The sequence below is a fragment of the Portunus trituberculatus genome, chromosome 14, assembly GCF_017591435.1.
Source record: "Portunus trituberculatus isolate SZX2019 chromosome 14, ASM1759143v1, whole genome shotgun sequence".
NCBI lineage: Eukaryota > Metazoa > Arthropoda > Malacostraca > Decapoda > Portunidae > Portunus > Portunus trituberculatus.
In genome coordinates, this window is record NC_059268.1 from 12,403,847 (window position 1) to 12,420,259 (window position 16,413).

Here is a 16,413-nt window from a genome sequence, read left to right on the forward strand (position 1 = left end):
AGTGTTGGGACAAACCCCAAATTTGTCCTTTTATTCTTGTCTGTTACTCATTTCTTTTGTTTCGTTTCTTTATTTTTCTCATCATGAACCTTTACTCTCGATCTGCATTTATCATGTTTCCTTTTCTCTTAAGATACTTTTACATCGTTCTCTCTCTCTCTCTCTCTCTCTCTCTCTCTCTCTCTCTCTCTCTCTCTCTCTCTCTCTCTCTCTCTCTCTCTCTCTCTCTCTCTCTCTCTCTCTCTCTCTCTCTCTCTCTCTCTCTCTCTCTCTCTCTCTCTCTCTCTCTCTCTGTGTAAGAAAAGAAATTATTCATTATTTAATGCAGAGGCATTTTAAGTTACCCTTGTAAATTATTCCTAGTATTCTTATTAGTAGCAGCACTTACAAATGATGAGGATTCCATGCATGAACCTATGAAGAGGTATGCAGCAGTCTTCCTTGATAAAACCTAACTGTATCCCTCTCACTTTGGGAAAGATAAATAATGATTTTCTGATATGACATTACCTAACCTGCATGAGAGTCTGCAGCAGGGTGATGGTGAGGGTGCTGGTGCTGCAGCCACCCTATCAATAACACAGGTCAAGCCAGGTAATAATAGATCCTACAGGCAGCAACTTTCTTAGCCACTGATTACTCCTTTTTTTTTTTTCCTCCTTTACCCTCCCTCCTCCACTCCACCAAATATCCTAAATAAAAATCTATTAAACTGTTTAATTAATAACTATGTTTCCCCATCACCCATTCCCATCTTCCCCCTCCCCTTATTGCTGCTGGCTGCTGTTGCTGCTGCTGTTGCTGTTCTCTGCTGTTTTCTGGGTACCCACGAGGGCAGAGCATAGCGGTAAGGATATAGCCTTGCTTCGCTTGTTCTTGTAGTGAAAACGGTTCATGATTGTCTTGGTTTGTTTCTATTAGATGTGAACTGCTGTGTTTGTTGGGACTTCCCATCAGCAGTTTTCATTTTGCATACTTTTTTTTTTATGTTCTGTTGATTTGTATGTGCCTGGCTCCCATCTGTGTACTTGCTTGCTTTATTGCTTGCTTGTATGAGAGCATGTTTGCTTGCCTATTTTGTTTATGTTTTAGGATTAAGGTGTGTGAGAGAGAGAGAGAGAGAGAGAGAGAGAGAGAGATTCCAAAACACCTGCATCTGGTATTCATATCACCATCATCACTACTAACACATAATTACATGCAGTCACCATTACCAGCACAACCAGCACACATTATGCAAGTGTGTGTGAGTGTGTGTGTGTATGTGTGACTCACCATGCATGTGTAGTTAGTCATGGTTATTGATCACTAATTCAACAACACTGTTCACATGTTGTGGCACTGTGGTTGAACATGAGTCATTTGGTTGTTGTGTAAGATGCATTACTTATTGGCTAGATTTTTTCTCATATTTTATTCTCTCTTTTTATCCTTTTAATTGTATATTGTTTTTTCAATGGTTAGAATTCATTTGAGTGTGTGTATATGTGTGTGTTTTGGTGTATCATGCATTGCAGTGTTTCTTTATCAAGAGATCTTTCTGAGAGTATATTTCTGCCCAATTGGTCTTGTGATAGAGACACAATCCTCACCCCACCTTTTGAGGAGTGTGTGTGTGTGTGTGTGTTTGTGTTTGTGTTTGTGCATCAGGTTTTGTTTTTGTCACCAGCAGCAAGATACTGTATGATGAGGTTGTGGTGTATTTGTGTATTTGTTGTGAATTTGAATGTATTAATCAGTGTTTGTTTTTGTTGTGAACAGTGTATTTATATAGTGTGTGATGTCCTAATCATGAATGTTTGGTTGTTGTTGTGGTCTAGTGCTGATTGATGATTTTATGCTTAAATGTTTTTTTTTTTTTTTTTTTTTTTTTTTGGGGGCATTCATGCTTATTAGATTATGATCCATTAAGTTGATGTGTCCTGGTGCAGGTAAGCTATGAATTTACTTTTATTGCTTGCGTCCAGTTTTAAGAGTGTGTGGATGTTGTGTGTGTGAATAGCTTGCCATGTACAATACCAAATACATGATACCAAATATCTAATCTTGTCATGGTCTACAGGGAGAGCTGGAAGCACAGCTGCTGCAGGCCAACCCCATCCTTGAAGCCTTTGGTAATGCCAAGACTGTCAAGAATGACAACTCATCCAGATTCGTAAGTATTTATTCTGCCAGAGAAGTTAATCTTTCATGCATCAGAAATACATAATAGACTACATACTTGCACATTTGAGGGTTATCATTTATAGTCCTTTGCATGGTAGGTGTAGCATAAAACACAATTAGTATTTGTTGCACACCAACCTAGACCTTTTCACTTACCAGTTCAAGAATGGATTAACTTGTATTCTAGGGCAAATTCATCAGGATCAACTTTGACAACTCCGGCTACATTGCTGGTGCCAACATTGAAACTTACCTGCTCGAAAAGTCCCGTACCATACGTCAAACCCAGGATGAACGCACATTCCACATTTTCTACCAGCTGCTGGCTGGAACCACTCAGCAGCAGAAACGTGAGTGTGTGTGGCTGTGTGTGTGAAGGGATGAATAGTGAGATGGTATTTGTTGATGTTTTGTTGGTTATTACAGAATTGCTTTTGTACATTCTTTACTTTTTGCATATTTATTATGTACATATTTATATATTTATTTATCTGTTCATTTCATTAGAATCACATTAAAACCACATCAATTATGATTTCAGGAGACTTCATCCTGGAGGATCCCAAGCACTACATCTTCCTGACTCAGGGCAAGATCACTGTGGCAGGCTTTGATGAGGTGGCTGAGTTCCAGGCCACTGTGAAGGCCATGCAGATCATGGGCATCAACAATGAGGACATTCAGTGTAAGTAACCTTCACTTTAATATAGCACATAATTGATATTGAGAGTAGAGGGAAAAAGAAAAGAAAATGAGGAAACAAAGCAAAAAAAAAGATATGAGGTCTGAAGCATGGTTACCATAGTTCTTACGTTACCCATTTCATCTGAAGTGTATTTTGAAGTTTGATTGTGAACTTTCATTTCATCTTCTGCTCATCAAAAGTGCATTTATTAATGATGATATTGTTCCACTTTTCATGTATACATGTGTACTCGAGTCCTGTACAATAATGAGATGTATTTAGTTGGGGAATATGGGAGGAAACTGTGCTGTCTGCTAATGAGGGAAGAAGGCTTGTGGATTTTATTGAGATGACCTTTCTTAGTTTATTATATGTTGAGCAACATAAACATTGTAGCAGTTTCATTGTTAAGTAGATGACAGTCTCTGCAGTCTACATTTTGATACTTTTTAGTTTTTCTGAGAAGTTTTTTTTATCCCAATTGCTGTGATTGTTGATCTCTGATTTCCCCACAGCCATCTTCAAGACTGTCTCAGCTGTACTGATGTTCGGCAACATGCAGTTTAAGCAGGAACGTAGCAATGACCAGGCAACACTCCCAGACAATACTGTCGCTCAGCAGGTAACCAGCCTACTCTGTACCTCCTCAACATTCTCACCACTTCCATAAATCATTCCCTAACATCTGCTCTTGTATTCAGTAACATTGAGTAAATAAAATCTTTCAATGAACCAAAAGGAATAATCTGAGTAATGTTGAGCTGAGTCAGCAAATTTTTTTGTCAGATAGAGGTGGAACAGAAAATTCATTAGAACTTCCTTTTTTTCCACCAGGTGGCTCACTTGTTGGGACTTAACGTGACTGACATGGTGCGAGGGTTCCTCAAGCCACGCATCAAGGTCGGCCGTGAGACTGTCACCAAGGCACAGAACAAGGAGCAGGTGAGTGGTAAAACTAGCCAAGTATTGGAAACTTTGGTATTGGTAGATAGTACTTTATAACATGTGACTGCTAATAGCAATCACTAATAGATACAATTGTAGATTAGCTGACATAAACATCATACACAATGCTCATGCTTATCTTTCATGGCAGTGTGAGTTTGCTGTGGAAGCCATTGGCAAGGCTCTTTATGAGAGGCTCTTCAAGTGGATTGTGATGCGCATCAATCGCTCGCTGGACCGCACCAAGCGCCAGGGAGCCTCCTTTATCGGCATCCTGGATATTGCTGGTTTTGAGATCTTTGCCATGAACAGGTGTGTGTGTGTGGTAAGACATTGTGAAAGAGGAGCTTCACAGATATCAATCACCTGCACTGTATCTGATGTGGAAAATCTCAATACAGTACTTGTATTATTTTGTTGCTTTAATCATCTATCTTCATAGTGCTTGATTTTTACTTATACTTGTTTTGTTGCCCCCAAAAACAGCTTTGAGCAACTGTGCATCAACTACACCAATGAAAAGCTACAGCAGCTGTTCAACCACACCATGTTCATTTTGGAGCAGGAGGAGTACCAGCGTGAAGGAATCGAGTGGAAGTTTATCGATTTCGGCCTTGATCTGCAGCCAACCATTGACCTCATTGAAAAGGTGAGCAAAGGAATACTATTGTTTGTTGGTGAGGGAAGATCAGTTCTTTTGATAGTATTTTTGGCAATAATGAGATGTTTTTTGTGGGAGAATATGGGAGGAAACTGTGCTGTCTGCTAATGAGGGAAGAATGCTTGTGGATTTTATTGAGATGACCTTTCTTAGTTTATTATATGTTGAGCAACATAAACATTGTAGCAGTTTCATTGTTAGGTAGATGACAGTCTGCAGTGTGAGAGTAGGGTTTTTTGTTTTACATCAATGAAGCTAAATGCCAGTTATGGACCCAGCTCATTTGTTACTCCAAACATTGGTTTATTGTAGTTGTTACATAGTTTAATTTTACTTATGAACTTGTAAGGTCCATTGTGCTTCTGGAAGTCTTCACATATTTTGTTGAATTGATATCACTTATAACTCATGAATGGAAACATCTCAACCTGAAGAAATTTGAGAGATTTAATACTACCATTGTATATTGACTTTTCATGCTGTTTGACAAGAAACAATTTAACACAAGACCTTTTGTGTTTCAGCCCATGGGTATTCTGGCCCTGCTGGATGAGGAGTGCTTCTTCCCCAAAGCCACAGACAAGAGCTTCATTGACAAGCTCAATACCTCCCACTCTGTCCATCCAAAGTTCTGCAAGTCTGAGTTCAGAGACAAGGCTGACTTTGCAATCGTGCATTATGCTGGAAAGGTCGACTACTCTGGCCACCAGTGGCTCATGAAGAACATGGATCCTCTCAATGAGAACATTGTGTCCCTCTTGCAGACCTCTCAAGACCCATTCGTTGTGCAGATCTGGAAGGATGGTACGTCTATGTGTGTGTGTGTGTGTGTGTGTGTGTGTGTGTGTGTGTGTGTGTGTCTTTGTGAGAGAGAGAGAAAGAGAGATTTAACTTGTGTCCAACCTATTTGCAGCTGAGATTGTAGGCATGGCACAGCAGGCAATGGGTGACAGCCACTTTGGAGCACGCACCAGGAAGGGAATGTTCCGAACTGTAAGTCAGCTGTACAAGGAACAGCTCACTAAACTCATGATGACACTCAGAAACACCAACCCCAACTTTGTGCGCTGTATCATCCCCAACCATGAAAAGCGAGCTGGCAAGATTGATGCCGGACTGGTTTTGGATCAGCTGAGGTGGGTATAGTAAAAAAGGAGTGGAGTGGCAAAGTAGTAGGGAAGGAATGACATGATCAAACTTTTTGCCTTAATTAAAAGTATGTCCTTAGAAGCATCAATGATGATGATGAATGTTTTTGTCAATGATGTGAAAGTCAGAATAAAACTCTAAAGCAAATTATATCCTATTTCTTTTAAAGAGATGTCATTCACTTATTTTTTTAAATATATATCTTAAGTTGCAAAAAGAAATGTATCCAAAGCAAAGAAGTAATTATCTACGTCCTTCCTTTTTCAAACACAGATGCAATGGTGTCCTGGAGGGCATCAGGATCTGCCGCCAGGGCTTCCCCAACCGCATACCCTTCCAAGAGTTCCGTCAACGCTATGAATTGCTGACACCCAATGTCATCCCCAAGGGCTTTATGGATGGCAAGAAGGCTTGTGAGATGATGATCCAGGCACTGGAGCTGGAGCCCAACCTGTACCGTATTGGACAGTCCAAGATATTCCTACGTGCAGGTGTGCTGGCCTCACTGGAAGAGGAGCGAGACATCAAGATGACAGACCTCATTGTACAGTTCCAGGCATATTGTCGTGGTATGCTGGCTCGTAAGAACTACCAGAAGAGGATCCAGCAGCTCAATGCCATCAGAATTATCCAGCGAAACTGTGCTGCTTACCTGAAGCTCCGCAACTGGCAGTGGTGGCGGCTATACACCAAGGTGAAGCCTCTACTGCAGGTGACAAAGCAGGAGGAGAAACTGGTACAGAAGGAAGAGGAACTGAAGGTTATACAGAATGTTTTGGAGACGCAAAAGAAAACCAATAAGGACATAGAAGTCAAATTCCAGCAGGCATTACAGGAAAAGAATGTCCTTGCTGAACAGCTCCAGGCAGAGACTGAACTATGTGCAGAAGCAGAGGAGATGCGGGCGCGTCTCCTAGCTCGAAAGCAAGAATTAGAAGACATATTACATGATATGGAGACACGTTTAGAGGAAGAGGAAGAACGCACTGGTAATCTGTCTTCAGAGAAAAAGAAGCTGCAGCTTCAAATTCAGGATTTGGAAGAGCAGCTAGAAGAGGAAGAGGCTGCTAGGCAGAAGCTGCAGCTGGAGAAAGTACAGTGTGACAGCAAGATTAAAAAGCTGGAAGAGGAGTATGCCATTTTAGATGATACAAACCAGAAGCTCTTGAAGGAGAAGAAGTTGATGGAGGAGCGTACCTCAGATGTATCTAGCACACTTGCAGAGGAGGAAGAAAAATCCAAACACCTTATGAAATTGAAGGCCAAACATGAGTCCATGCTCACTGACCTTGAGGATCGCATCAAGAAGGAGCAGCAGGGTCGCTCAGAGCTGGAACGTGCCAAGCGCAAATGTGAGACTGACCTCAATGACCTCAAAGAACAGATAAATGAGAAGAAGAACCAGATCCATGAGGTGCAGATTCAGTTGGCCAAACGAGAGGAAGAGCTGGCTCAGGCCATGATGAGAGTGGATGAGGAGGCTGCTGCCAAGAGCCAACTCCAGAAGAGTATGCGTGAGGTGGAATCACAGCTCAATGAGCTGCAAGAAGACCTTGAAGCTGAACGTAACCAGAGAGCCAAGGCTGAAAAACAGAAGCGAGACCTGAATGAAGAGCTGGAGGCTCTAAAGAATGAATTGCTAGACTCCTTGGACACGACAGCTGCTCAGCAGGAGCTGCGTAGCAAGCGTGAGGAGGAGCTGGCATCTCTCAAAAAAAGTCTTGAGGACGACCAGTCTGTGCACGAGCACCAGATTGCTGAATTGCGGCAGAAGCATTCTCATGCCATCGAGAACCTCAATGTAGAAATTGACCAACTCAAGAAGATGAAGAGTGGCTTGGACAAGTCCAAGAACCAGCTAGAGGCAGAGAATGCTGACTTGGCCAATGAACTGAGAAACATTACCACCAGCAAGCAGGAGAGTGAAAAGAAACGCAAGCAGTGTGAGGCCATCATCTCTGACCTACAGGTTAAGATAGCTGAGTCAGAACGCAGTCGTACAGACTACCAGGAGCGACTCACACGGTTGGAGCAGGAGCTCAGTGCTGCCAACATTGCCATGGAAGAGGCAGACTCCAGGGCTGTGTCAGCTAACAGCCAACTCAAGAATCTGGAATCCCACTTGCAAGAAACTCAGGGTCTGTTGGAGGAGGAGACGCGCCAGAAACTGAATCTGAATTCCCGTGTGCGAGCACTGGAACAAGAGAAGGATCACCTGCAAGAAGCCCTTGAGGAAGAGGAAGGATTCAAGAGAAACTTTGAGAAGCAGGTTGCCACCCTCCAGGTAAAGCCACATGAAGGGAATGCTAACCTGTATTAGCATCAGTATTCTTGTTTCATTTGGTAATGTGCTTACTGCTATTGCTTTTTATCTCATAAGTTATTGTGTACTACCAATTTCAGTATTAAGTAATTGCTAACATCAACAGTATGTGACCTATATATTTTCATGAGCCAGTCATTCTCCATCTATGCAGGTCAAATGTTCACATCCTTTTTTGCCACTTAGGTCCAATTGAGTGAAGCCAAGAAGAAGGCCGACGAGGAGTCTGGCAATGCCCAGCAGCTGGAGGAAACACGCAAGCGGCAGATGAAGGAGCTTGAGGAGCTGCGTGCACGTCTGGCAGAGTTGGAGTCTGCCAACGAGAAATTAGAAAAGAGCAAGAGGAAGCTTCAGGCTGAGTTGGAGGATGTCCAGGTGGATATTGATGCCAACCGAGCAAAGGTGGTGGAGCTGGAGAAGAAACAGCGCAACTTTGACAAACAGCTTAATGAAGAGAAGAGCAATTATGAGCGCTGCCAGCAGGAGAAGGAGAATGCTGAGCGAGAGGCCAGGGAGAAAGAAACCAGGATTCTTTCTCTTAACAGGTGAATGAGTGATAGAAGAAAGTGAGACATAGATAATCAGTAAAGGAGGGAAGGCAGAAAGTGAGTTTGTATTTGTATGATCATGAATGTATCTTCATTGAGTTTTTTATTGTCTCTCAATCCTTCCACTGTCCTTCTCCAGAACACTAGAGGAATACATGGAACGCATTGATGACTTGGAGACTGGGAAGAAGAGGCTACAGATTGAGTTGGATGACCTTGTGTCCACTCGAGGCACAGCAGACAAAAATGTGCACGAATTGGAGAAGGCAAAGAGAGCCCTCGAGTCTCAACTCACTGAACAGAAGACTCAGGTCTGTGCAGCAGATCTTTCTCATGGTTCAAAGAGTTCTCTCTCTCTCTCTCTCTCTCTCTCTCTCTCTCTCTCTCTCTCTCTCTCTCTCTCTCTCTCTCTCTCTCTCTCTCTCTCTCTCTCTCTCTCTCTCTCTCTCTCTCTCTCTCAATGTATTCTGCTTAAATCATGCATAAATTAGCCTTATTCCAGTTAGATGTTGATATACTTGGCAATTACCACCAGCGCACTTTGCTGTTACACTTAGAAAAGTAAATGTCTTTTCTTTCATTGAATGGGACTAATGAAGAAAATGTAGAAGATGAGTAGGGATTGTTTTTGTTAGGTATGACCTAGGAAAAAATTTAGATTTGTGACAAAGAAGTAACATGCTAATCTTCATTTAAACAGATTGAAGAACTGGAGGATGAACTCCAGCTGACAGAGGATGCCAAACTACGTCTGGAGGTGAACATGCAGGCCATGAAGGCTCAATTTGAGCGTGACCTCAATGCCAGGGAAGAACAAGGCGAGGAGAAGCGACGTGGCCTTTTGAAGCAGCTGCGTGAGTTGGAAGCTGAACTGGAGGAGGAGAGAAAACAGCGCACAGCTGCTGTTACTGCTCGTAAGAAGCTGGAGGGTGACCTGAAGGACATGGAGGGTCAGCTTGAGATGAACAGTAAGATGAAAGATGATGCTCTCAAGCAGCTGAAACGTGCAGGAGCACAGGTGAAGGAGTACCAGCGGGAGGCTGAAGAAAGCCGGCTTGCAAGGGAGGAAACGGCTGCACAGTACAAAGACCTTGAGCGCAAAATAAAGGTGATGGAGACTGAACTCCTCCAATACCAGGAAGATCTGGCGTCTGCTGAAAGGGCACGCAAGGTACAAACTTAAACCATGTCATCTTGCATGCTTTCTGTTTTCTTTTCTCAGTTCATTTCTTTTATATCAGTACACACAGTTTAACTGAATATTACAAATTAAATCATTATGTTGTTGGAGAACTAGGACTTTTATTGATTTGAATTATTTCTGTATAGAATGCCGAAGCAGAAAGAGATGAACTGCAGGAGGAGTTGTCACAGTATACCTCCAAGGTCACCATTAGTGCAGATGAGAAGAAGAGGCTTGAGGCACGCATCTCTACCCTTGAGGAGGAACTTGAAGAGGAACAGAGCAATGTAGAGGTGAGAATCTGTAATGTGAATAATTATATCCAATTGCTTCAATATTTCTAAAGTTTTTGTAATCCAGTTAGTTATATATTTGGATCAATACTTCATATTTTTTAGCTTGGTTTGATCTGATTGTTTTAATATTCATATTTAATCTTCAATATTTTCTTCTTGCCATTAGGTTTTAGGAATCTGAAGAGAAGTTTTTTTTAAAAGAATGAGAACGAGAAATGTGGTTGTTTGAGGGGATGAATGAGCAGCTGACTTTTTGCAACAGGTTCTTATGGACAAGATGCGCAAGAACCAGCTAGCGATGGAGCAGCTCCAGACTGACTACAACACTGAAAGATCATCTGTAGTAAAGCTTGAAGGTCAGCGATCCATGTTAGAGAGACAGAACAAGGAGCTGAAGGCCAAGCTGGCTGAGCTAGAATCAGAGATCCGCTCCAAGACCAAGTCAACGATTGCTGCACTCGAGACAAAGGTGGGTGGCTGTCATTCATAATGGAAGTGTAATACAGCAGCAGCTGGGAACTCAGCGATTTAAACTAAGCTGTTTCTCATTTCTAGTATACTTTTTGTCAGATCTGTAAATTTGGAATATATTTCTGATTAAGTTTACTACATGAATTAATCACTTTCTATCAGATCATGTTTAAGAAATATAGGCAAGCATGTGGGACTCTGATACATGGAAGTGCCATATTGTTTTGGCTATTAGGTCTATTTATGTAAAATGTCACTTCAAAAGTGATAGAAAATGGAAAAATTATATTTACTTTTCTTTCCTTAAGGTTTCCAACTTGGAGGAACAGCTGGAGGTTGAAGCACGTGACAGACTTGCCCAGGCCAAGGCCAACCGCAAGCTGGAGAAGAAGCTGAAGGAGCTAGTGATGCAAGTGGAGGATGAGCGTCGCCATGCTGACCAATACAAGGAACAGCTTGATAAGGTATTTGTCCAAAAATTTACAGGCAATGTCTTGTATGCACAAATAACCATGGCATATGGAAGAAACTCAATTAGTATGAATCGGTTGCAGAAGTAATTCAAAGTACATTTTGTGAGAGGGAATTAAGAAACAATAGATATGCTTAATGTTACCTATGAGCAAAAACTAGATAAGAAGACTAATGGATTATTTCCTATTAAAAAGGCTAAAAGGTCATCATCATTCAGTCAGTATAAAAAAATTATGAACAACAGGGAAGACTTTTTTTCCTGTATATATTTAAAATATTACATACTAAACAACTTTGTGTGTCTGGCAACAGTCCAATGCGCGAGTGAAGCAGCTAAAGCGCACCATGGAGGAGACCGAGGATGAGCTGTCTAAGGAAAAGATGCAGCGACGCAAGATTCAGCGAGAGGTGGAGGACATGCTGGAGGCTCAAGAGGCACAGAACAGGGAAATCTCCTCCCTCAAGACCAAACTGAGGTACGAGTGTTGAACTAACACACATACACACACTCTCTCACTCACATAAACACATTGATACACACACACTCATGTATTAAGGGGGCTTGTGTATGAATTTTCTTGGCTTTGTATATCTTTCTTATACCAAATACCACTTTTGTTTCAAGTACATCCCATAATTCTATAAACATTCTATATAATATATATATATATATATATATATATATATATATATATATATATATATATATATATATATATATATACTGATGTATGTATATATATATATATATATATATATATATATATATATATATATATATATATATATATATATATATATATATATATGTATGTATGTATGTATATATATATATATATATATATATATATATATATATATATATATATATATATATATATATATATATATATATATATATATATATATATATGTGTGTGTGTGTGTGTGTATATATAAAGATAGGGTTTATTTAATTTCTTACCTGCTGATCATTGCTATTATTCTTGCTGTAGTTGTTGCTTCCACAGAAGATACAGCATTAGTAGGAAAATCAGGGTTGTGGTGGCATGTAGTTACTGTATTGCTATAAAATTTCTTAAATTGCATACTAGTCATAGTTTTAAAAGAGGTACAGCTTGACTTTGTGTAGGTTATGGATGCTAAATAGGGGCTATTTTCAAAGATTAGCAGAGACTAAGGATAATTTGTTTTTATTTCATCAGAATGATTTCTAAGCAAACTATACATAATTTTGTGTCATCCCTGGAAGCATACAAGTGTTAGGGCTGAAGCTTTACATTGCTTCCTTGGCATTGCAAAGAAAGACCTTATGGTAATAGGACAAGATGATAGCTAGTTGTGGCAGCTGAGTGTTTTTAAGTATTATCTCCATGAGCAATGATTCTGTGTTTTTACCTATTGCCCAACATCCTTATTGCAGCTAGTCCTACTTTGATTTTTATTCCATCATACTATAAAAATGTAGATGTTTCACCTATGAGGCATCACATTACCACTTTTTCTGTTAGATTCACATTGGTGCTTTATGAACTGAAACATGAAACACATAGGCACACATGTGCACCCCCAACCACCACATACACACACTTTTAATACATAATTATGTTATACAATGAATTTAGGAGAAGGAACCCAAGTGAGAGCTACTAGTGTGGCAATCTGCTCCTCTATAAACTATAATAACCCTCAACCTTTAATATAGTTCATGTAGTCTACAGTTCATAAGTACATAAACATGAAATATTCATTGTTAATACAGCTTTAGCATTAACCATTCTGAGTAAGATATTATGAAAATCATTTGCTATTGTCATGTGGATTCTTCAGTGCCTTCTCTCTGTGACAGTCTCATTATGTAGGAATAGGATTAGGTATAAAGATTTATCCCTCATCTTGAATGCCTTAGATGTCCACAGGCAATAATGACCAAGATGAAAAGTTGCTTGATTTGACTTTGTTAGGATTAAATATAATTGAATTATTAGATTATAATTTGATTAAATCTTTAGTGTAAGGTGGCTCAAAATTTGAACCATTGTTGGATCTCAAGTGGTTAGTATTTTGTGCAGAAAAACCTCACTATCTAAGGCTTTCTCATCCTGGGGACTCACAATGTTGTGCAGGTCATCTCCAAGTTTTTCCCATCCATCTTTAACCAAACAAAGATGGTGAGTGGAACTACTTGATCCAATACTGCAAGCTTTTCAGCAGTCACCAGTCTCTCTCTCTCTCTCTCTCTCTCTCTCTCTCTCTCTCTCTCTCTCTCTCTCTCTCTCTCTCTCTCTCTCTCTCTCTCTCTCTCTCTCTCTCTCTCTCTCTCTCTCTCATAGTATTCTGTGGCATGGGTGGCCTAATCCTCAGTGGCATATGTGGTAATGTAAGACGTAGTGAGAATTTGTTAGGTATGCAGCCTTTTATGTGACCCTGTGAATATGTAGTGAAGACTTCCAGTACAGCAGTCCTGGTTAGTGCTGTTGTAACTCTGTGGCTGTTGCTTGCCACTATATAATGGAAGCTCCATAGATTGTGGCATCAGTGTGTGTGCATTCTTCATTGCTAATGGCCAAAAATAATTTTGGATAAAAAATAAAGAATGTAGTTCATATGCAGACCCATGTGTAAAGTACTCAGGTGTATTTTAGAGTGACATTGGCTCCTTGTAAATTAGTTTATGTGCAGTGCTGCTGCTAATTTGTGTGCATAGTTTTTGACTGAATGTACAATTGGCTAATTGCTACTTTGCTAAGATCACAAATTTGTAAGAAGACCAGAAATTATTTAGTTTTAATAATGTTATCATGAATGAATGAAATGTTACCATGAATAATGATGCACAAGGAACAGTGCCATGTGGCATGTATTAAAGTGAAGGATAAAATCCATTGCTAAAGGGATATTCCCTTCTATCTCGGGTCATTTTCACTTTGATTAAGAGCATATGTTACATGAAATTATTTGAAACTATTGGGTTCCCTTTTTTTTGGGGGTTAGATAGTATTTAGCTTTATGGTACTGTAGATATAGTTTGATAACATATAAATCAGAAGTAGAATTTTTTTTAAAATTATTACTTATATTTCTTAACCATGCATTAGAATATTGAAGTCTTTAGAAATGCTTCATCCACATTTACATACAGATCATGCCATCTGTTTTTGGTGGCTGTTCTTGGAAACATTTCTGTAAGAAGTACATTGAGATTCCATTTACATGCTGTTACTAACAAGCACACCCACTACCACTACAAATTACACTCAAGAAAAAAGTAGCTAATGCTTAATACTTACTCTTAGTTGTTGATAGGCTGACTACCATTTCATGGCATGGGGAATGATGGCAAAGAGGAAGGACAGACTTCCTTAGATTCTGGGATGAGATCTTGGCCCAGGACTCAATGGCTGCTTCAAGTCTGGAAAAAAAACTCTCTTGTTTTCACTGTAGATACTCCACCACATGGTTATTACATGGCTTAATTATTTATGAAGGATGCCTGCATTCATTGAGCCAGGTGATGATAGATATGGCTGGCATTCATTGAGCCTGGTCATGATAAGTATGGCAGTGAGAATAGAACATATTGTTCTCCGATGACATAATTATTAGGAAACACAGGTGTTTGTAAGCCTATGATATTAAAATGATAGTATCCAGACTGCCAGAGAGAGCAGATGTGTGTTGTGTGTGTATCTTCAGTTGTGTCATACTCTTTGTAATTCCATTCATTGTTTGCGACATCAATATCTTGGCCTTTCCTCCATCTAGTTTCAAACCACTAATTAATTATGTGGATCTGCTAAGGCAAGATTTTTCCCTCTCTCTCAAGCTTGAGGAAGCCATTTGAGAGTCCTCTATGTACATAACTTTCACAGCTATTATTCTTAACATTACCTTGACAACTACTATATTTGGCTTCTTGTGATCTCGGCTAATCTTTGCTATATTAATTTTTATTTTGCTGCAACTTTACAGGAAAGGAATGATGTAATTATTACATAAACACTTACTTAGGTTTTCCAACGATAGTAGTAAAATAGTGTGTGAATGTGACCTGCCTTGTCTGCAGTAAATCTGAGTGTGGGTGTTTGGTGTTACAGCAGTAGCAAAACATCTAGTCACGTGATCAGTAGTCGGCGGTCTTACACCAAGACGACAACCGTTTCTCAAGATGATGCTGAAGACTAAGCCCCACTAGCCCATTGTGGGTACCAAAGATGATTGACTGGTGCCTATTTATGGGTTTGGCCAGTCTGTTTCTTATTGAAAGCTGAAATGTTGCTGCTGCCATTTATCTTCTCCAAGCCTTATGCACCTCAGCCTGCTGATAGGAGCTGATACACCACAGAAAGCCTAATGTTGACTTTTGAGATAGTAATGCTCTCACTGGTAAAAACTTGCCCTCCAGTAAATTTTTAAAGTTATTGAATCAGAAATATTGAGCCTAGATATTCTGTAAAAAGAATATAGAAAAAATACTGAGGCATTTATCAAATGATTTTCACTTGTGTGTTCTTGAGATCTTTCCTTACTTTTTTGAGTCACCAAAGTGTGAAGCATTTGTCACTGTGTGCATAGCTGTGCACAGAGTGTGGGATCTTTTGCATGTTTTGACAATTGGGAAAGGTGCTGTAAAACACCAGTTGGCAAATGAAATTCAAGGTTATTTGTTGTGTGCAGTTTCTGCATAGGGCTTGGCTTCCACCCAGTGGCAAACAGAGCACAAATTGTGTTGTGTTACTGCTGCTGCTTCTAAAGATGCTGTTGTAGTACATAAGTTCCAAAGAATGGAATTAGGGTATTGGTTTTGACACTTAAGTTTTACAAGTACTATAGTACGTAGACTAGTGAAGTATTCCTATTTATTATTTTGGGGCTAATAATGCTCTTTTATGGCCATTGTAGCCAAGCAGAGGCTGAAAAGGTCTTAAACCAAATCACAAAACGAACAAATCGTGGCCTGTGCAAGCTTACGAAGAACGCTTCATCATCAAACGTGATTGATCTGGCACAGGACTTGAGTAGCAGCGAGGATGAGAAGTTTGTGCATTTAGTGTTATCTGCTCGAGTAGTGTGTGACTGTGGCAGGCGTGTGGTGTGATCCATTTCAGTATAGTGTAGTCCTGCCCATCCCTAACATCCAACCTCCTTTAAAACACAAATCTTTCCCAGATCAAAGATAAACTTCCCATCAGAAAAGATTATCACTAACATCATTAACCTGGGGAAGATTGATTAACTATTTATGTAAGGCATTGTTGATTTGGATGGTGTGTCGTGGTTAAATATTTTTTTTTCACTATTATTGTATCTCATCATTGCTGCATTGTACTGCATGGCTGTCTCCATCGGGCCACCTAACAAGTAACGTATGTGTATGAAACTACCAAGTGTGTGAACTGTTTTCTGAGAGTTTTCTGATCCCTTGCAGATACTCCACAAGGAAAAGTCACATGTTAGTATAGACCTAATCTTTAGCATGGTGATATAATACTTCTTGCCCTATATGTGAAGA

The 16,413-nt window shown here is 39.9% G+C and overlaps 1 protein-coding gene across 11 annotated transcripts in view; it reads left to right on the top strand.

Moving 5' to 3' along the window:
- Window positions 1-16,413, top strand: part of LOC123503646 (myosin heavy chain, non-muscle-like) — a 121,123-nt gene that overhangs the window by 101,584 nt on the left and 3,126 nt on the right. For 4 of the 11 annotated variants that reach the window (XM_045253580.1, XM_045253581.1, XM_045253583.1 and 1 more), the window contains 18 exons: window positions 2,063-2,155; window positions 2,354-2,516; window positions 2,708-2,851; window positions 3,367-3,473; window positions 3,686-3,793; window positions 3,948-4,108; window positions 4,283-4,445; window positions 4,982-5,261; window positions 5,371-5,593; window positions 5,880-7,890; window positions 8,116-8,474; window positions 8,617-8,788; window positions 9,178-9,648; window positions 9,807-9,953; window positions 10,219-10,425; window positions 10,736-10,891; window positions 11,214-11,377; window positions 15,804-15,938. In XM_045253580.1, the coding sequence (XP_045109515.1) occupies window positions 2,063-2,155; window positions 2,354-2,516; window positions 2,708-2,851; window positions 3,367-3,473; window positions 3,686-3,793; window positions 3,948-4,108; window positions 4,283-4,445; window positions 4,982-5,261; window positions 5,371-5,593; window positions 5,880-7,890; window positions 8,116-8,474; window positions 8,617-8,788; window positions 9,178-9,648; window positions 9,807-9,953; window positions 10,219-10,425; window positions 10,736-10,891; window positions 11,214-11,377; window positions 15,804-15,938 (5,264 nt within the window). Of the gene's footprint in view, window positions 1-838; window positions 848-2,062; window positions 2,156-2,353; window positions 2,517-2,707; window positions 2,852-3,366; window positions 3,474-3,685; window positions 3,794-3,947; window positions 4,109-4,282; window positions 4,446-4,981; window positions 5,262-5,370; window positions 5,594-5,879; window positions 7,891-8,115; window positions 8,475-8,616; window positions 8,789-9,177; window positions 9,649-9,806; window positions 9,954-10,218; window positions 10,426-10,735; window positions 10,892-11,213; window positions 11,378-14,998; window positions 15,103-15,803; window positions 15,939-16,413 lie in introns of all 11 variants that reach the window. The other 7 variants (XM_045253579.1, XM_045253582.1, XM_045253587.1 and 4 more) reach the window with 5 other exon arrangements.